Source organism: Sinocyclocheilus grahami, unplaced genomic scaffold, assembly GCF_001515645.1.
Source record: "Sinocyclocheilus grahami isolate Dianchi unplaced genomic scaffold, SAMN03320097.WGS_v1.1 scaffold1057.1, whole genome shotgun sequence".
In the NCBI taxonomy this organism is placed as follows: domain Eukaryota; kingdom Metazoa; phylum Chordata; class Actinopteri; order Cypriniformes; family Cyprinidae; genus Sinocyclocheilus; species Sinocyclocheilus grahami.
Window position 1 is genome coordinate 192,712 of NW_015506236.1, and position 22,594 is coordinate 215,305.

Here is a 22,594-nt window from a genome sequence, read left to right on the forward strand (position 1 = left end):
TTATCAATTTCATATTTTTCTCATCAAACAGACTAATGAATAGCTCGACACAACTCGTACCGGGGCAGAGTCTAGACAGCTATTTCTTCAGTGTAGACCAGCGGTTCTTAAAGTGATAGGGGGTCCGAGAAATAATTTGCCATAGCCTAAAGTATTTCCAGACTGTAAAGTCGCTTTTTTTATCATGATACATAGGCCTACTGTGATTTATTCCAAAGTGACTTATATGATGCATTTAATGTAAAATAATCTAAATTAAGCCTTTTAAAAGACGAGTGACAAAAAAAAGATTAAATGTAGTTGCAATAAATGCGTTAAGAATCCATACAACTGCAGCAGTGGAGGACTATTATTCTGCTGCATGATACTGCAGAAGAACTGATGATGGCACGGTTTGATCTTCGGCTGACCAATCAGCTGAAAGGGTTTTTAATTCCCGCCCACATGTAGAAATAGAATATTCAAGCTGTTTATTCATTTTTCCACCCATGAACGAAAAACGAAAATTTAAGCTGAATTTTCGTTTTTCATTTTTTGGAAAAATTAAAAAAAACGAGCCGTTTTCTAATTTTTCTACTTTCAATATTAAATCAAAAAACGAATGATCGAATAATACACGGATTGCACACATCTCTAGTTTTAACTTGAGAACCTTGTTTTTAGAACAGCATGCATGAGACACTGCAAAAAAAATGGCAAAGGCATTAGAGATTTAAATAACCTCTGTGTGTGTGTGTGTGTGTGTGTGTTTGCGTGCGTGCGTGTGTGTGTGTGTGTGTGAGTGAGAGAGTGTGTTTAAGTGTATTATATAACCAGACCTTAATACTGATACAGTCACATAATTTCACCAGGTCCTAGTTTTACCCCAACAACAAAAGACCTGATGCAACAGCCTGTCACAATCTCAGGGAAACTTCATTTTGTTTGTTAAACTATTAACTCTTTTGAAGCAACAATTTACAGCCACACAGATGAGTGTAGCAGCAGAGATACTCAAAGGACACACAATAATGCAATAATTTTAAAGGGATGGGTCACCCAAAAATAAGAATTCTGTCGTTATTTATTCATCCCTCATGCTGTTCATACTGGAATGTAATCAGTTAATAATTATTTAAATTTCAGTCTGTTCTTCACACAAATCCTTGACTATAGTCTCAAAAATTCAAATGCACAGCACAAGTCACAATTACCACTTTTATGATGCTTTTGTAATGTTTTTGTGTCCTATTTGAAGCTGGAAAGCCTCAATTTACTCACATGGAAGAAAATATGAGTAAATTCATCAATATTTTTCCTTTTTTGTTCAATGGAAGAAAATCAAATGGGTTTGGAATGAGAACGATGACAAAAATGTTTATTTCTGGGTGAATTATTCTTTTAAAAGAGTCATGGTCCATGTTGTTTTTTATGCCTCGCATGAGAAAAAAAACTGATATGGAAGGAAAAAAAATCTCAGGATAAGTGAGTGTTTGTACCTGCATTTTGTCCATATGGCTCTGTTTAAACACAAAAGGGAAAATATATATATATATATAAATCAGAATAACAAGGGTCTGAGATGAAAAATATCACAAAACAAACAAAATACTCAACTATGGAAAAAAGGATAAACTGAACAGCTTGAAACAAAATCACAAGGTGTAAAAAAACAATATTAAAGACGGAAAAAGGCAAAAATTATGAAGGTCATAAAAATGAGGATACTCTGGAAAGACGCCCCATAGGGGACATAAGTTCTCCTCGAAAGTCAAGCTGATAGTATGTGACAAGCAGAAGCTTCTCAGAGTGGACTGACTGTCAGACATGGAGGTATTTTATTAAACACATGAGGGATCCAGACAGGTTGCACCGGTCCCTTGTAGGTTTATCAGATAATTTGGGTAGACAGGTCCTTTTTGCACGAAAGGCAGACTCTGCTGACCAAGCCAGGAGTGTAGATTAGGCTTTTCAGAGCAGGATGCCATAGGACAGAAGGAAAGCAAAAAGATTATATTTTACCTCTAGCAGATGCACCACTTCTTCGCGTTCTTTTTCAGCTTCAGCCTGAACCTGAAAATAAGAGATAGTATATTTAATTTAGCTGTACAAATGCAATTCCATTTACTCAAAAACCGACAGACCCAAATCTCAGAAAGTAATTGCAACGTCAGTAGGACATCATAATTTCACATTGAATCTAAAAGATTTGCCAAGATTTGGTTGGCAAAGCTACTTCATCTAATTTCAGACAGATTTATTGATCCCAGAAGGGAAATTCAGTATCTGAAGGGCATAGTCACAGTTCACAGCAGTTACTCATAAGTAGGGGTGCAACCGTTCTCTGTCGAACCATACTGTTCTCCACCCGCGGTTCGGCACCAATTTGGTTTGTTAAAAATAACAACAGATAAAACAGACAGAGTTCGGTTATGTATGTTTCTGTCGATGGATACGCATTCTGGCTTCCCAATACATTACAACAACAGCAATGAACAAAATAAATAAATAAATAAAAAATAAGTAGACAAACCATTTACTCTTTGTAAACTGTTCAATGCGAGTGCCATATGCTCGATTATGATCAGTGTACTGGATCCGTGCATTGTTTTAAAAATTTTAATGTTAATCAAACAAAAGACAAGGAAATCACTCACTGCTCTTGATTGAATAGCTTTTGTAACTTTAATAAGGATTAATCTTTAATATTTACAGTAAAATACGCAATTCTATTTTACATTTGAGTACTTTATTCAATTTCTGTACCTGAAAACGTCTCCAGGTTACGCATGTAACCATGGTTCCCCGAAGGCAACGAGATGCTGCGTCGGAACGCTACGGGAACGCCTCCAGCGTGGCCACGCTCTGAATCACATGTGTAATCAGTCCAATGGATGGGCGAGATGTCACGGGCGGGGTGACGTAGCGACCAGGAAGCATAAAAGCACGTGCGGTGAAACCGGCATCAGCTTTTAGGAGTGAAGCAAGCGCTGGCAGGGATGCCGGAAGTATGGCCCTGAGACGCAGCGTCTCGATCCCTTCGGGAAACCATGGTTACATGCGTAACCTGGAGACGTCCCCTTCAGGAACTCGAGCTGCGTCGAAACACTACGGGAACGAGAATGCCCATGCCGCCAGAATTGCAAATCCCTGCCTAGTGTGGAAGAGCAAAACTGAGGCGAGAGAAAAGGGAGCCAGGAATGGCTAAAGTAGGCGGGGCCCGCCGTCCCGAAGGCCAACTTCTGGAGGATTGAGCCTTGACCCCCGAAGGAGAGGGGAGATCAGAGAGCTCAAGGCTATGGAATAGCATCCTGGTCCACCACTTAGCATAAGCTTCTCTGGCCGGAGGCCTCAGTGTACCACGGAGGAAATGTGTAAGAAGAGGGTGTCTTCCCACTTAATGGCCACCGAGAGGGGCGTGGTAGGCCGCAATGGCCGCCACGAAGACCTCTAGGGTGGAGTGGGTCAACCCTGCAGATAAACAGGCCTGCAGGAACTCCAGAACTGTACCAAACGGGCAGTTAGTTGGGTCGAGCTGGCGGTCTCCACACCAAGAAGTACAGTTTCCTCAAAGAGGGAGCTCTGGATGGAGGATGGTCTCAACAACCTCGGTTGAGAGACCAGAAGCTATGAGTTGTGCCTCCTCAGAGGCCACACACACAGCTCCCACAGCTCCGGGAGGGGGCGCGCCCTCCGCCTTTGAGAGGATATCTCTCCTGACGGGAATCTCCCATTGAGCACCGTCAAGGAGAGAAATCAGGTCCGAGAACCATACTCGGCCCGGCCAGAATGGGGCCACTGTCTTGCAGTCGACTGACCTTGTTCCAGTGCACTCTCTCCAGAACTCCCACGAGCAGAACAATCGGGGGAAAGGTGTACAGATGAAGCCTCGGCCACGTCTGTACCATGGCATCCAGCCGCAGTGGAGCTGGATGAGTCCGAGAGAGAACCAGAGGGGACTGAGTCGCAAACAAGTCCACCTGAGCCTGGCCAAAGACTCTCCAAGTCTGCTTCACCCCTCGGGGTGAGGCATCTATTCCCCGGGCCTCGGCCCCTGCCTCGGCAGGATGTCTGCCCGCTGTGTGTTGGTGCGCACCATCTCTTAGATCTCTTAGGCCTAGGAGGAAGTGCTTCAAAGCTAGAAACACGGCCAGCATATCCAGTCAACTTATCCACTTGAGATGGCGGCCGCTCCACACTCATGACCGCTCCCAACCAGTGAAAGATGCATCCGTCGCTAGCATATGCGGCGACCAGGAGCTCCCAGCACCAGGCCCTGAGATAAGAACCAACGTTTCCTTCACATGTCTAAGGCACGTAGGCACGGCCGCGTGACCTTGAGCATGCGAAGTGGGTTTCCCCTTGAGGAGAACCCCTTGTTCTTAAGCCACCACTGTAGGGGTCTCATGTACAGCAGTCCAAAAGTAACCACGTTGGACGCGGCTGCCATCAGACCCAGCAGTCTGGAACTGCTTGACAGTGAGTGACCGGCCTTCTCTCACTCTCGCGATGAGGATCGACTCGATCCGAGCAGAAGACATACGTGCCTACATCGTGGTCGAATCCCACACCACGCCCAGATAAGTGGTTCTCTGTACTGGAGAAAGCGCACTTTTCTTGGCGTTAAGTCTTAACCCCAGCTCTTTCTGTGAGCGAGAACAACATCTCGATGTCGAACTGTCATCCACTCTGATTGAGCTAATATCAACCAATCGTCGATGTGGTTGAGTCGTGAAAGTGTGGGATGAGAGTGCAAGGCCAAAGGAAGAACTCGGTGTTGGTAAGCTTTTGCCCCCAAAAGCAAACCTCAGGAACTTCCTGTGATGTGGAAGGATGGAGACATGTGCATCTTTTAGATCGATCGTGCCAAACCAGTCCTCAGACTTGATCTGGGACCCGACTTGTTTGAGTGTGATCGAGAATAGAAGTTACGCCTTCTTTCTTTGCGTGAACATTTAGGCGGCATTATGCAAATCAAAAGACATGTGGGGGCATGTTTAAAGCCCCTTATAGTATAGTCCCTTTTTCCCTAAACATAGCACAAACCGAACCGTACTGAAACCGCGACTCTAAAACCATGTTACAAACCAAATCGTGAGTAATTTGAACTGTTACACCCCTACTCATAAGTGAGTAAAATTACACTGAAAACTCTTTGTTTTTAGGCAAACAGGAAATTGTAAGATAAAGACAGGCTATGATTGCCATGCGAGTTGAATCAAGTCATTTGTGCATATATGCCTGTGTTGTGTATGTTAGTGAGGTAAAAGCTCTGTCAAACCCCTCCCTAGGGATCTGCACTGATGCGGTGTCTGCTGTCGGCTCTAATTGCTTTGCTTGCCTGTCGCTGCTCCTTCCTGAAAGGCCGCAGACACAAAGAAAAGCAAACAGTTCTGCAGCCATGATCCTATTATGCGACTGCACTGATTTTATCCAGCCCTATATGCCAGAATATCTATTGCTTCCATGTCAGAAGAATATTTTCTTATCCTTACGTCAACTTCTGCGGAAGGACTTGAAAAAAATGATGGCATATCATGATCATTAGATATGATATAATAAATAACAGATGAATAAGATATTGGCGTGAGGAACTGAACTAGTTCATAGTAGTGATCTGTGCTGTAAAAAAAAGCATTAATTTCAAACTCATTTGTCTTGCTAAATCTAATTTAATATCTAATTTAATAGTGAATAGTCAATATAGACAATAAACAATATTTGATCTCATATGACGCAATGTAAAGGCCTACAATAATGTGGTTTGACCAGTGTGTCACTGTAGCTGCAAGACTGTAATTCAGTGCTCCAGACTGCAGTCCAATAGAAGAAGACATGCTTGTGAGATGTGCAAATCAAGCAGTACAGTGTGGGAAAGTTTACAAAACTGCAAACAAAAAATGCTGTCATGTGTAAAGGCCCTGATATACTCATGGTGAAGGCTATTATAACTGTTGCACAAGTTTTTCTCCTGTGAGTTAGTGTTGAGTGTACCAACACTTTGTTCTTCATTTAGAGGTAAAAACAAGTTTGATATACACAAGCAGGGGCTTACTGTTAGCGAAAATACCGACACTGATGAGAGCGGCATTTAAATGAATATGTAAATATGTGCAGCAAACTTTTCTCTCAATAACAAAATAAACACACAACTAAGATGCCAGTGGTGAGAAAATAGCAGTTAAGAAAGCATCTGATTATAGTGCTGATGATGGCACTCCAGTAAGTCACATCACATTTATTTACCGTAAATAAACGGTCAAATACATGATATCCAATGAGCTTACCTCATCTTTTGCAGTCTAAACTGACGGCATCCACACAAGCAGCGTGCATGCGATAGGATGCCCGCTGAATATGCTGCTTTAGCAAATCGCGCTGCTGTTCAATGTATCTTTAAAATAGATCTTTACTTAATAGCATAAAGAGCAAATATTGACACGGACTGAGATCGATTTAAACTCTCTTCAATACAGACACACTCTGTGCGTGTTACTGTTTTCATGTTTAAAGGAGTCATATGATGCGATTTAAATTTTTCCTTTCTCTTTGGAGTGTTACAAGCTCTTGGTGCATAAAGAAGATCTGTAAAGTTGCAAAGACTAAAGTCTCAAATCCAAAGAAATATTCTTTATAAAAGTTAAGAGTCAGCCACGCCTACCTAAAACAGCTCGTTCTAACATGCCCCCACATATCTACCTCGCTATGTGGGAAGATTTGCATAACGCAGCCCAAATGTTCACACAAAGAAAGAAGGCGTAACTTTTATTCTCGCTGTAGTTTTGTTGTTGTCGTGAAGACGCTGTGTGCTTCGTTGTGAAAGCGAAACTACTTTGTTTGGTCTTCCAAAAGAGGACGACATCTGCTTCATCATGCCTGGAGCTGATCCGTGCTGGTTGCTGAGGAAATACTACAACTTTGCGCTGTGAATCGCCGGATCGGCTTTCACCGTGGACAAAGCGGAGTCCAGCCCGGAGTAGTCACATGTCCTTCCGGAGGCTCCTTCGTCAAAATCGCCGGCCGCACCGTTCTCAAGTCCGCCGCCTCTGCTCACACTAACCCTCCGACCGTTCCTCACACTAGCCCCCGGCCTCTGCTCACTATAGGCCGCTGTGTGTGCCGTTTCATTGTGAAAGCGAAACTACTTTGTTTGGCCTTCCAAAAATGGACACGACTAGAAATCAGTGGTTAAGTTGTATTTACAACACTGTTCCAGAACACTTCAACCCAAATATTCAGATGTGTGCAGCACATGGACTGTTTCCTGATCCTGGAAGAGTAGACTACAATGTCGGCTGTTCTGACTCACAGACTGTAAGTACGTTTTTTATATTTAAAGTGAACCTTAAACCGCATAAACACATTTCATTACACCAAATACACCAAATAATTTATTTTTAGCAGCATCATATGACCCCTTTAAGATACCAGCAAGAATGCAAATTTCTCTGAATATCCAAACGATTAATTTTTACAACAGTTGAACAAAAAAAGGTAGGCTAACATTATAAGTGAACATTTTACATTTTAAATGTAGCCTACCTTTTAAACAGAATATTGTCATGTTTGTTCTATTTTGCAACGAAATAATAGTTCCAACTAAATCCGTATCATCTGGTGTGTGTCTCCAAGCAACATACAGCATTGTTTCGTTAGCGAACAAATCTGTGGCTTTGAACGATTCGGAGAGTCAGTGATTAATAACCCATTCATAACTACAGCATTTTGCTTCGTTACTGAATGAATGAATGAATGAATGAAGCGACGCCTGGCTCAGTAAGACAGCAACTTGCCGCCACCTATTGGCGGTTTTATTTTTAAATCTAAAAGTATCACTTCGATTTGCCATAATTTATTGCTTAATTTATATTAATAATACACTTAATGGAATGTTAAGAATATGACATAAACATGACATACAATTAATAAGGATAGAAAATATTTGCCTCTATAAAGTTAAAAAATGCACCTGTAAATCAATTTAAGGGGGCAAATATCGTCCTTTAATAGAAAAAGTGTGACTGCGGTCTAAGTGGAAGAGAGGGGGTACGCAGAAAAATGTTAAATGCCCCAGGGGCTATGGAGATGTAAAAAGTTTGAGAACCACTGATTTAAAGCAAGCAGCTTTACAGTATTAAACAGAAAAAAAGTCAGTGTTGCTTTCTGTTAGAATTACTATTTGATTTTCTACTACAAAGCAGCTCTATATGTATAAATGTAATATAGAATATAGAATATGTATAAAATATGTATAACTCTATGTTAACTAATTGCAAAGTTGAATAATTGATCAAAGCCTATACTGATTAATCGGTGAAATAATCTACGATTAATAATACTAGTAATCGTTGGATTAATTGATAATCAAAATTAATTTAAATAAAATTCACACATCTGCATAAATGACTAAATAACAGCTTGGTTAGATATTACATAAAAAAATATTATTAGTATTAAATATCCATACATAAAAGGGAACTGAAAAATAGCATAAATGATGACGGCCTGTTATAAAGTTTACAAGACAGTTTTAATGTGACCTTCAAACTTACAATCTGTTAAATAAATAAAAATCAACCCCTGGGACATACAGTGACTGTAGTTAACGAAACACCCATATGTGTGTGTGCAGGCATGTTTGAGGTTCACTGAGGTTCTTACCTTCTGCAGAAGGTTGATCTCCTGCTGTCTGGAGTTGAGGAAAGCCAAGGCCTGCTCATGCTCTGCCTCCAATTGCTGCCGCCGATCCGCAGCCTCTCGCATATGCTAAATGTGAAAAAAAGTAAAAACAGAAAGAGAGAGAAATTAGAATTAAGACATGTTTGTCACACATTTGTAGAAACTCCTGCTTTCTAAAAAGTTACATTGTAAAACAAGCCATTAATCCTTGTTCAAACCTGCTGTTTTCAGGCTGCGGACAATGATCTGGGAAAAAAGCATCATGAATAACCACAAAGGGCGCTTTAACAGACACATTAAGTGCAATAGTGACAGTGTGAGTGATGACACCAACAGCCACTGATGGAGCAGCACTTGGTAAATACAACATGTTCTGTGAAAATTCAGAAAACCAAGAACGCCACGATAAAAACTGATGAATAAAACACAATAAACAATGTCTAATGGACTGTTTGGGTTCAGGTTTCCTTCTCCTTTATTCAAGATTCAGCTAAACTGGACAAGAGTAGGACTGAAGCATATCAGACATGTTGTGAGGCTTAAAAGCTTAAGCTTATAAGGTCTAAGATCCATTTTTTTCTCCCCATTTCTCTCACTGTCCTCATCTCCATCTTCTTTAAGAGAGTTAAAGCCTCTTTTCTTTTCTTTGATGACTTTGGTGAGGTTTTAAGCGCACATACACACCTCACACACTCACATGGCTACACATTCAAAGCTTTGCATATTCATTAAAATAGGAGCAGCTGAAGAGGAGAAGAGAAACAACAAAATATATTTATTTTTACAAATGTGCAAATGAACATTAGTGAACATGAACATGAATGTATTAGCTACATAATAGCATATAAACGTTCAAAAGATACATAGCTACATTGATTTAACTTCATGTCGCTTCAAACCATGATTTCATTCTGTAAAAAAATAAAAGATATTTTGAATAATGTTTCTGTCCACACAATTGTCCAATGTTATTTTGGACCTCACAATGGGACATTTTATCAAAATAAAATTCTTCTTTCTGGTTCCACAGAAAAAAAGTCATAGATTGACATGAGGGTCAGTAAATGACAGATGACAGCATCTGTTCATTTTTTTATTTTTGGGTGAGCTATACTCCTTTTTTACTGTGACCGTAATCTAATCAAGCAACCAGTATTATTTAAGATCATATTTCTTGCTTTTAAAGGAAAAACAGATACCAGCTGAGATAATGTTGTTGCCTTTATCTGATTTGTTTCTGCCAGCATCATGTTGCTGACTCATTGTTCAATGAAAAGTGTTCCTGCACTTGTCGCTTTATGGACTGCTTGTGTCATGCGTCTCGAGAGGAAGAAAACTCTTATAACAAGAAATCGACTTTGAAATGAGAAATATGTATTTTTCTCTCCTACCTTTCTTATTATTGACTATGTGATAAATGATTACAGAAGAGATAAGATGAGACAAAGAACTAGAGGTAGTATAGCAATGAGTCGAGCAGAAAACAAGAGGTTTTCTGTAAAATGTCAGGATTCTTTTTGATGTTGTTTGAAGATCCTCAGAAATGCATAATCATTCCAGATAGTGTTGCAGCAGCTGGACTGAAATAAAAGATTTTCTTTAAAAGAAAAAAATAGAGCTTCTTGAATTTCTGTCTGAAATGTTTCAATTGAACTTTCCACTGGGCAAGTTATCTATTTTAAATCTTACATTCTTAAAGGGTTAATGATATAATAAACAGTCAGTTTGCAGTATTTTACAAGGCCGTCTCTGTCCTCAAAACTCTTTCTAAATCATTGGTGTTATTAAGATTAAATTTTGAGATGCATATTTCCAAGATGTATTGAATGCTGGCTGGATTTGAATCGGTAGTCAAACTACTGTTTCACTAATATCCAACAATGATCTTACCTTCAGGACCTGCTCAAGGTTCTCCAGTTTGTCTTGGAGCTGAGCCTTCTCCTGCCTGGCAGAGTCTTTCTCTTGACTCACACACGCAAAAGCCTTTCTGAGCCGATCATAGTCTGACTTTACCTACAGAAACAAAATGAGGATATATAAACTGTCTTAAGTCACAAAAATCCAGCTAAACTTACATAACTGTCACTTAAACAATGAAAAGCAGAGCTAATAGAGGAACCTTGGCCAGACTTCAAATGTTGGACATTTAATTATGACCACAACAAAAGGAAAAAAATGGCTGACTCTGCAATAGTGCTTAAATGCGTTTTACAATGGACCGTGAGAACATATTTCACAATGAGTGTGGGTCTAAGCAGAATTTTTTGAAACAGTATTAATCATTTTGCTAGATTATTTCAGTAGTTATTTTTCATTCTCATAAAAGGTGCAGTGATCCTTCATAAGGCTTGAAACACAACTCTCTGGCGCTGTAGACTATATAATAATTATAAATATAATATAAATAAATATAATAATTCAGGTAATTTGTATCTAAGGCAAAAGCTCTAAAAATAAAGATTCAGTGTTTGACTTTTACATTGACTCACGATGCTGGCAGAACTCACTAATCACCTGATGAGTGCAGAAGAGGGTCACCTCAGGACAGAGTCAAAAAGGAATCCATCCAATCAAAATTCACCACTCAATATATCACATACTAGTGGCTGCATCATTCTGGCACACGCCCATACTCTCTCTCATTTATTAGCACACATTTCATCCGTTCAGGCTCAGAGAAATGGGGAGGTTGAGTCACATCTTGTATCGATTTAAGATCGGTATATGAGATTGTGCCTGGTGCAGAAGCGTGTGACAAACCGACCCGTCCCACTTGGGGTTATTTACCTACTTTCCTCGGCCTTGTTAGCACCACTGAATGCTGGGAAATGAGCCTTTGATCATTGAGGGAAAGGGAATGAGAGCGGGCAGCACTACCTGATTAAACAAAAGACATTTTATCTCAGACACTTGTCTGGGGTTGTGACAGATGGCCCTTTTTGCTGTTAGAGGATAGGAGCAGCCTGTGGATTATTCGGAAAAAGACTGCCAAACCGTGGCATGGCGCCTTGGCAAAAAAAAAAAAAAAGCACCAGTGAAAATTACACTAATAACACATTGAGTGCCATGGACTGCCACTCTCAGCAGTACCTGTGTTAGAATGATATCCACTTCTTAGCAGATTTGCTACTTACATTTCTATCCCTATTCGTGTGTCACTGGATTCCTTTCACAGTATGATCGAGCTTAAGTCTTTCACTTTCTGATTATTTCCCATGTGCATTTGGGCACACTTGTCACATCATGAAGGCAGATTTCAAACCATAATAAATGCATGCAGGCAAAACCCTATTCAGTTTCAATGAACTAAATCTGGTGAAAACAAACAAGGTGGATATATTGACCAAAAAGGGATGCGATAAGATCAATACTGCCAATGAGATGCAGAGAAGAGCCTTTTGGGCACATGTTCCTAGCAGAGCCATGTAATGAGCAGCCATTGATCTGATGAGCTCAGCTGGCGTGTGATGCTGACCATCTCTTACCTTATCATACTGTGTGGCCTTCAGTACGTGACTAAGTAGCTCACGATTGAGCCGTTTTCTCTCCAGCAAAGCATCCTGAAGCTCATTCTTCTGTCAAGAGGAAAAAGAAAAAAGGAGTTAGCTCATTGTCATCATCATTGTCATCTATCTATCTATCTATCTATCTATCTATCTATCTATCTATCTATCTATCTATCTATCTATCTATCTATCTATCTATCTATCTATCTATCTATCTATCGGTCGGTCTGTCTGTCTGTCTGTCTATCTATATATCTATCTATTGACAGTACTGGTGAGAAGTGCAACTGCAGAGAAATACAATTTTGGACAAGACGTCTGGCAGTATCATACAAAGGAAAGAAAGATCAACATATAAATCTCCTTGTAAACAACAGGGTGCATGTGACTGATTAGAGAATAAACCCATGGGTGATGAACTCACAATCTCTTGAACACAAATCTCTTTGGACGATAGGGAATGAAGATGGGTGCTCATTTTGTCATTCATCATTGGCTGTGCTTAAAGAGCCACCAAAATCTCAAAACATCTAACACAGTGTGTATGAAAAATTAATCAATACTTCATGGAGAATGGTACTCTGCAGCAATTACCACAGACCAGATTCAATTTGTTGGTAGATTACCTTTTTAATTGGATTGAGGTCATTTAGGCTTCTTTTTATGAAGTGTATAGTTTTTTTTCGTCACTAGCATCACTAAATGAAACTGCAAAAATAAAGAACGTTTTCTAAAAGGTTTCCCAATGGTCAAAGAATTATACAGTTAACCCTGCCCCAAACTCACGCCATTCAGAAATTGTTTCGATTTTGCCTGGTTCAAACACACCTATATGTTTTGGATGTTACAGAGCACCTGAATTTCTCATTTATGGGGAAGTCAACCTACAAATAGCTTACTTACAGATGTCTCTACATATTAAGCTAGGATAGCATTTTAAAATGTAAAACACTGCATACCTTTAAACAATTAAACAATGTTTAGAAAAATTAAGAAAAAGACTTGGCAACAGGCAATGAGAAAGGCAACGGAAATCATCTCACTTCTGAGCAGACAACTTGTATCTTACCACACTACATCTACCCATAAATGCACCCCCTAATTTGACTGTTTAACACAGTGGCCCATCTCTTGAAGTTTTCAAAGTGCCACACCCTGGCTGAACTCTGTGAGTGTCTCTGACTCAGCATCCTGTCCCTTCCTGACTGGCTTACATGTCACAGTATATCAGGTGTCAGGTTTGCTTAACAGCAACTAGAGGAACATTTGAACTTTCTTGTCAGAAGCCCTGTCTGACAACCACAGTGTCACCCTGGACATGACAGCTACTGCACACGAGGGTGGCGCACACTCAACTGCCTGCAAACAGTGACCACCACAGACCTCCCATGGGATCACGTGAAGCATATCCACATATACATTTGGGAACATTTTAGCCATCATGTTCTATTACCTCATATGAAAGGACAGTCTTTAACCTCTGCTCAAGGGACCTTTAAGAGGCAGCTGAAATGGCTGCACATTGAAACCAGGAGTAAAAAATATGCAGTTCACTGCGCAGTCATGGCTGATTAAATGCAGCTTTAATGTGGTAAAGATTAGACTACCATGGGATTATCAACTGAAACTCTCAAAGGGATGTGAGTTAAAGCAGCGGTACATATCATACCCAGGAATCCTGCTTTTGATTTCCATATGGATGGCTCAAGAAGCAGAACAGCGACAGAAGGAGGTGGTCTTGGGAAGAGAGAGAGAGCGAAAGCAAGCCACAAGAATGGACTAATTCGAGCAGACATGGCTGCCTGATCCCCACCCTCCAGTTTGGCCCCTGGTTCTGCAGCTGCTCAGAAAAGCTTTGCTCATCCTTCCACAACATTCAGTGAGATGAGGCTCTTTACATGGCCAACCACTGCAGCATTGTAGATGTATATAGGGAGTGTGGGTGTTGTTATACAACCATAGACATATAACAAGAGAAACAGAACTCTGGGATGCAGTTAATCTGTGGGTCAAGTCGAATTGAGATAAAATACTCAATACTCAATTTTAGTTATGTTAAAGAAAATGAACTGAGCAATTAATTCTGTTTTAAATCCAGACAACGTCTAATCAATTTTTTTGAAAAATAAATAAATAAATAACAATAATAATAAATTAATTAATTAATTAATAAAAAAGACACCATTACTGTATGTAGCAGCCTGATTAAAATTTTTGTAAAACATATTATATAAACCGACCTATAATAATATGTAAACAATATAATAAAATTTAAGTTACTAATATTATAATTTATTTACTGTATATAAAAATTATAACATTTATGTTTTTAAAATACCTTTTTGTCTTGACTCTTTTAAAATGATAAATAAATTACTTTTACTGTAAATGGCATTGTGGTACTTTTTCCAGTTTTCTAACAATAAACATAAAAAAATTTATATAACAAATAAAAAACACACACACACACAAAAATAGGTAACAGCATTGCAAATTTATCCATAAATGAAACAAAAAATATATTTGTTTGATCATTTTTCTTGCGTAACAGGTTTGAATGAGACACCATAGTATACCATATTTGTTGAAAGTGCCGAAAAAATTAACTGAAATAATTTTTGATGGATCATAGAATGGCAACTTCCCTAAAGTATTTCAAGTCAACTATCCATATATTCATTGCTGTACCAGTGTACTGGCACTGGCACACTGAGTACTACACTCATTCTTACTAAAACACGTTTTATTTACCCACAATAGATTAAATTCTTTAACATGCAGCCTATAATGGCAGATCTGTCAATCTTAGGTGATATCTCCAGTCTGTACCTGTAACAAACAGAAATCTTAGCCTCTGATCCTGCTGTGAAAGCTCAGGGCTCCTCTCCCACTGAGAGCAGGTGGTTGCCATGACAGCTACAGGAGGTCAGCAGGGAGGCCGCATCCTCCCTTAGCCTGTCACTACACTAATGTATATACTGCAATGTATATACTAAAATGCTCATTAAGACAGATTTGATCCAATTAGACAGCTGTTTGTTATTTAGAGCAACTATCTCTGTGACCTCTTGACATGTCATCTCTACAAGTTCCAAAACACACTTCTCACAGAATTCGCTAATTAATGCCCCCCAGCTCATAAAAAATTATTAGAGTAAATCAACTGTTGGGCTAGCGGTGCTACTTTAATTGCAACACTAGGGTTTTATCAAATTAACATAGTTGACATAAAAGGATAAAGATGTTTCTCAGGGAAACTTGAAAGCACATTTGAGCATTTGCCACCAAGGAGCGTGTGCTTTAAGATCAGACATGCTATTCCTGTGCTTTCCCATTAAACACCCACAGGATCTCCACTAATGAGGTGGTGTGCGGTAGCTTCATTCATACAAACTGTATAGGGAGATCTTACGTGCCCTTTACACATGTAAAAACAAATATTCAACATGTAGCTCTCATGTAGTCCAAAGGCTTTAAAATCTGCAGAAGTTCTTTGCAAGAATTCTAACTACTACTTTTTAAAATCAATATGCAAACCTTGCTGGAAATGGACAAATCTATGAAAATGATTAATCATTAAGTACTGTATGTCAATTCCAAATTTACTGAAGTACGGTGACACATTAGGGTTATGCTTTGAATTTGAATATTGGGGTTGGGGATAATTCCTCAATGTCAGTAACTTTAAAATAAAATAAAATAATAAAATAAAAAACTTGAGAATATTGAAAGCTTTAACAAAAGGAAGGACATGCATTTCAGAAAAATACACAGGAGAACAAGCCCAGTATACTAGTTGTGGTTTATGCTTTATGGAGTGCACCAGAAGAGCACAAATGACTTTCTGACATTATCAGCCATGACATTATGCATTGCGTACTGTAGCTTGTACTCACCAAAGTCTTACATTCTAATGTCTTGTTTTTCACTTCTCTCTCAAGGATCTGACACCTTTTCCTGCAAACATTGACATCTGACTCCTAGAATGATGAAGAACAAGAAATAAAGGACATGACCAATAATAACTGATTTAACTGATTTAAATACTAAGATTTAAATACATATTTTATGACAGAATACATGAAAGATGAAGTGAATGTTATCATAGAACTAAAATGACTGCATTGAAGTAGATTCCAGATACTATAAAAGGGACCTTAAACAGGGAAGATGGCATATTTACTTGTTACATTTACTTTAAGATGTTACATATTTGAAACAACAAATCGACACAAATGAAAAGATAAGGATAGATGCACTATATATATATATATATATATATATATATATATATATACAATATATATATATATATATATATATCAAATGGTCGAGAGGTCATGTTTCAGGTCATGACTTTTTTTTTTTACAACAAAAGATATTTTGACATTTTGCAGTTGGTGCAGAAATTAAAATTTAGTTATAAATATGAAGTCAACCCTGACTATAGTCCATTAGTACATATAGTCCATTAGTACATATAGTACATTCCTTATAAAGCACAATTACAGAGTTCCTGAACATCTAGGAATGGACTGAAACATTTCAAGGGGCCATGGGATAACATTTTTTTTTTTTTGCGTTTAGTTCGGGCGTGTCTGCCAGCTGAAAAGAAAAAACGCAGCCAACAAGGTAAAAAGTGTTGTTTTTCATGATCATTGAATAATTTTAACTAAAGTATGTTACAGACATTTCATGAAGACCCTAAAGAATCATACCAACTTGTGGAAAATGGCCATCCGATCGGCGATGTCCCCTTTAAGGCAATAGATAGATGAGCTCTCCTGATTCTCAGCAGATACTATTCATGACTGACAGCATCTTGGGCCAATCTCAGTACATCTCAGTCCTTCAGGCCAGTATTACTATCAGATAGGGCATTTAGCATAAAGAATGCATCTTGGTATGCCAGAAAGAAAGCTCTGCAAGCGTGTGAGGGTGTGCAATGCCTAACGATGGGTGTTTTAAAGCAGCAATGCGTAGCATTAGGGCTCTTGAGGCAGGGACAGAGAAGGAACAGCTGGGAGCTCAAACCTAGTGGTGTGGAAGTAACAACCGTTTCATCTGTGTCAACATATTACACAGCTGAGCTTTGCTAAACCGAGGACTTTTTTACCCAAACCAACCTCATTATAACAAGACAACACCTCCCATAAAACGAGAGGATTGAGAAAACGCTGATCATTTATCTGAGCTATTATCACTGTACTGTAAATCCTTGCGTTGCTCAACTGGCAAAATGACAGCATCATCTCTGGCATGTCAAAGCGGTATGCATTGCGTGCTCGTGTGCATTTTACAGCGGGGGAGGGGACTCTGGCGTTGCTATAGAAACCTACTCATCCAGGTAGCATGTTAACCATGAGAACGAGCAGCCCATTTGGCACTCATTCACAATTAATTGTTAAACCAAACTCACGGGGTACAGCAAACTCCCTCCAACGGTCCAAGACTGTGAATATACAAAATGGTTCATGTGTAATTGTACACCATGAAAGGAATCATCATGACGTGGTACAGTTCAACAGGGAGGAAGCACATCTCTATGGGAAGGAAATCTCGGGTTTCGCCTGTCCATCTGCCCTATCATTATAAGATAGCGTTATGACTCCATTTACCGCATCAACTGTATTATCAATTTATATGCGTCTGTCTTATGCAAAATGGGGGCAAAGATGCCTTGGAGGGGGTCTGTGTTTTCTTGGGAAGCGTAGGATTATTCAGGGCTCTCTCCTACACGTTTTGAGAGATCATCTCTGGAGTGGGGGACTACAGGGAGACTGCCTAGGAATTCAAAATAGACGTGTGGTGTGCCCGCCTCCTCTGTGGCTGGCACATGCCACATCATAACCGGCACTGGTTGCCATTCAGCACAGTGGAGAAGAGAGGGTAAGAAGTATGAAAAGAGGGGAGGGACAGAGAGCAGGTTAAAGGTAAAAATAAAAGAAATCTCAAGCTCAGTGTCAAACACCAGAGACAGATTCAATCGTTGTATTCTAATCCCACTGTCTTTCTCATGACACTCATATTTGTAGCGGTGGAAGCTTCCTCCTGTGAACCCTACAGATATATGCATGGGGTGTGATAATGATGCGACTGTGCTCAGGATGTCAACATGGTGATTGATTTATTCTTGGCTCAGCATCAAAATGAAATTTGATAATTGTTTACTCACCCTAATGTTGTTAAAAACCTGTATTACTTTTTATTTTATATTTTGAACCCAAGTCAGTTGGGTTCAGGGTTGTTTTGGACCCCGTTGACTCTTATTGTATGGACAGTTCTTCAAAAACATCAGCTATGCAACAACCATCTATAAAGTGCTGTCGTATTTTGACATATTTTTGTAGACCAACCCAGAATTTAACATCACCCTGGTTCCCTGAAAAAAAAAACCAATACAATTTTGTCAATGGCTTTTGGATTATTGCATAAATTAAAATTAAAATAAGCTCTGTGACCAACAAAGGTTTATGGTTCATAGCCTTTTTGTTCGTCAGGATAATCTTCATAAATGAACACAGCTTTTAAGAATTTTGAAGACAAAATACAACTGCCAGAAGTAAATGCTAACTTTAGATTATTAGTGAATTACACCACAATTGCATGACGTCAACATCACCACCATTAAACTTGACAAATTTTAGCTAGCACAGTCTGCAAGACCGTGACTATAAACACAGCGAGGCAGCAAAAGCAGACTAGTAAGTAGATGCAATCACCCTGAAAACCTCTGTAGTCCCATTTAGCCACTTGTTAGCAATCATCTTTTTAAACGCACATAAAAGCTTAAAACAAATTTTGGTAAAAAGTGGTAGTAATGATGTATTTTGTATGGTAGAATAAAACATGAAAATATCCTGAACTTGTGTTAACCACAGACCTTATTTCAGGCATTTAACCAAAACCCATTCCCCACATTTAACCCACTTTGGGACGATGGAACCGCTAGTTTCGGACTCATTCCTGCAGCACTCTATTCAGTATTACTATTTCTCTTAACATTTATGTGCATTATTGCTAAAAATAGGCCACTTTGAATCACTTTGACGGCATCATGGGTTTTGAGGCAGCTCAGGATGGCTTGTTAGCTGGGTATTAGAGTACCGTCATTTAAGCCTGTTTCCCCCACCATCCTAAAAAAGAAACAGTGATGAATCTGGCTGAGACTCAAGACTTGGTTTGGCATAGAGAACATCCTGACTGACTTTGAATATACACTATAGCTTCATGTATTAGGAAGCTCTTCTTTGGATGATAACTCTTGCAAATGTCCTGTAGCAAAGGGCCACTTAATTAAGACAAAGACAGAGGACTTTACATTAAGATTTACATTTCCAAAGGGAATACACAACGCAATACTAATGATGTACATTTACAAAGACGATTATGGGTCTTGCTCTAACTATGCACATAATAACATCCACTTTAAAAGGTAGCGAGCATACTAAGACACGTTTAATTGAGACAGTGTGCTGAATGACATATTCTAATCTTACAATCGGCAAATAATGCATGCATTCACATGACTGTCTGAGTGGATTGCAAGAGAAGGAGAACACAGGGTGTGGGGTATTTTTAAATAAGTCAATAGCTATTGAACAGCAAGTGTCACACAGCTAAGGCGGGGGATTCGCTGTAACCATGACAACCGGTGAGATGCAGTGAGGCAGCCGGCCGCCCAGTTTAAAAAGTCTGACCCAGGACAACCCATAAAACAACAAACCTAAATTCACAGTTTAGAAAATCTCCAACCTGCTGCCTTGAAATTCATAGAAATGCAGAAAAGTAACAAAGCATCTAAATGTGTAGATTAAAGAGCAGGTGGCACATGTGTTGATATTTTTGATAATGCATACATATTTAAAGAGAAACCCCTGATCTGTTATAATGCTTGAGAAAAATGGTTTGAGATCTTGCATCATCCTTCACCATGCATCTAAAAGCATGAAAATACATGATGTATGAACTGGGGCAATACCCCGCTATGAGCATGTATACAGAGAGGGTGGGGGTGGGGGGTGGGGTTTACTATGCTGCACAGCTCCTCATGCAGAAACACACGCTGGAATCCCCACAGCCAAGCTGCAGGCAGAGGAAGGTAACTGAGAGAAACAGACAATTGCAGCAAAATTATAAATGAGAAGAGGAAATATTTACCGTCTCATTTCCCAGTTCCGAAAGCTCTTAAACCTGCTCAGAAAATATTCTTTCCTTTCACTTCTGCACTCCTCCTCCTCTGTCTCGCTTCCACTGGGCATGCAAATGTCAGACAGCGGTAACAGCAACTCTCTCTCTTTCTCGCTCTCCTTCTTTACAGGGCCTGCTGCATGCTGCAGAAGCAGAGGCACAGTGCTCCCCCACCATACACTACGGTCTGCCCTCCATTCCCTCCCTGAGTGACTGATGCTGGGTGAGGGTGGAGGAGAGAGGAAGTGGGAGGGGAAATGATGGAAATAGGCTGTCGAGTGGGCTCTAAAACCATGATCCCTCCCTGCTAGTACCAAAGCTCCATGCAGAAGTGAAGCAGACACAAGGAGTAGGTGGAGCTTTTTTTGGGAAAAATCTTTTACGTGTTTTTGGCTTATGTACCGCACAACTCCATCAGCAGGGACTGACGCCCAGTGTTGAAATGTGTTTCTCTTCATACTGGAAGTTATTTATTATTGATTATTAAACAACGGCAATGAACAATACTTTTACAGCATTTATCTACTAATACATTTTTTACTTGTATAAATTAACATTAGTTAATTATTGAATTAACATTAATCATTATTAAGAAATGCTGCTAAATGTATAACAAATTGAACATTATTGTAAAGTGTTACAATAATTTAACAGTACTATTATAAAACATTTCAGATTAAAATGTTTTATACAACAATTCTTTCTGGTGCTCGAATCTGATTGGCTGAGAGGAGTGAGATATTCTAGTGTTAACAGAGCTCCAAACGTTTCACCAGTTGTATTTCTCCGCTTGCAGTATTCCTCAAATCCACTATAATTTTATAAATAATACAGTTTTTGTGTCACGGAATGTAGTTTTGAGATTTTTTTAGACGAGAATGTACTTGTTTAAACTTCAAATATGCGGTTTGTTAATAAAGATAATGTCTATTTGAAAATTTGCTTAGACGTTAAAGCAGATGTGAGCTCCACGGCGTCAGCGGCCGTTTGGTGCTCATGAACCCGCAGAGAGGAGCCTTAACTCGGCCAGATCTTCTGGAATTTGCCGCTGACTCTGATGTCTCTATAGTAGTTAAACATGAGATATTCGTGTCTTTGGTGATGAGATATTCATTCATAGTCTTTGGTCTCATTATTCTCATTAAGGTTGCTGCCTTTGTACTTTTGAATAAATTGCCTTGCAACATTTATGATGGCTGTTGTTGTTTATTAAATATTATTATTCAATAAATAATATATTATACAAATAATAGTAGTATTTAATTATAGTATTTAGTATTGGGAAATGGTGTGCATGTTTGTGATGGTGATTAGTTACATTGTTCCACCATAAGATGGCGACAAGTGACTTTTTATGAGTGAGTCAGCAGTAAAGACTTTTATATTATATTTTATACAGAAACAGGGTTGTAAACAAGTTATTTCTACTTTCAACAACACCTTGTAAGACGCAGCCAACAAATGTGCTGAGCAGCGCTGTCATCGGAAATCAACAGATGAAAGGATAGTAGCCTACGACAAAGACATCGCTTTCCTTAGCGGACAGTCAAACTAATGTTTTATTGTCAATATGAGATTGAGCTGAAGAATGAATGCTGTATCAGATGCAGGTAATCACACTCACTCAGTCCATCTCGCTCCCATAATACTCTACATAATACAGTGAGCTTTTAATACAGTTCTATCAAGACAACTCTCTGAAGATTTTAGCATGGTTATGGATATGACAGTGTTAATGTATTTGGTCTTGGCGGAATAGATCTGCTACGCTGCTGCTGTTGGCTATTGCTGTTATTGCTGCTGCTGCAAAACAAATACAGGAACTTTCTACTGCGAATACCTACGCCGATACGGTGCAGTGAGTATTTAAGACATACTACTACTGCACAAATAGCATTTATAATAACCCGTAGCATATCTATACAGGTGGAGCTGGGGAAGGTGGAGGGTTTCAGAGGAACTGAAAGCATGCTGCAAACTGCTCTAGTGAATGCTATCCAGTAGCATTCAGTAGCAGTAAAAGTAATAAGCAATAAGCTTATTGGCTGCATATGCAACATGAACCAATCAACTGTTGCATAAACGCAATATCACACTCGTAGCAGTGCGATATGGCTGTATATCGGCACATCTGTGATTGCCTGCGGCCTCGTGCCTACTACCGAATCACAGCCATGCCGATATACAGCCATATCACACTGCTATGAGTTTTCTATAAAATATATAAATAAAATATTATA

At 39.2% G+C, this 22,594-nt stretch overlaps 1 protein-coding gene across 2 annotated transcripts in view; it reads right to left on the reverse strand.

Moving 5' to 3' along the window:
* Positions 1-22,594, reverse strand: part of LOC107566206 (RIMS-binding protein 2-like) — a 44,985-nt gene that overhangs the window by 16,075 nt on the left and 6,316 nt on the right. Inside the window, exons 2-7 of one of the 2 annotated variants that reach the window (XM_016251575.1) lie at positions 16,061-16,144; positions 12,144-12,233; positions 10,549-10,671; positions 8,641-8,745; positions 2,002-2,052; positions 1,479-1,499 (exon numbers count right to left, since the gene is read on the reverse strand). In XM_016251575.1, coding sequence (XP_016107061.1) covers positions 1,479-1,499; positions 2,002-2,052; positions 8,641-8,742 — 174 coding nt within the window. In that variant the 5' untranslated portion in view covers positions 8,743-8,745; positions 10,549-10,671; positions 12,144-12,233; positions 16,061-16,144. Of the gene's footprint in view, positions 1-1,478; positions 1,500-2,001; positions 2,053-8,640; positions 8,746-10,548; positions 10,672-12,143; positions 12,234-16,060; positions 16,145-22,594 lie in introns of those variants that run through there. The other variant, XM_016251576.1, reaches the window with a different exon arrangement.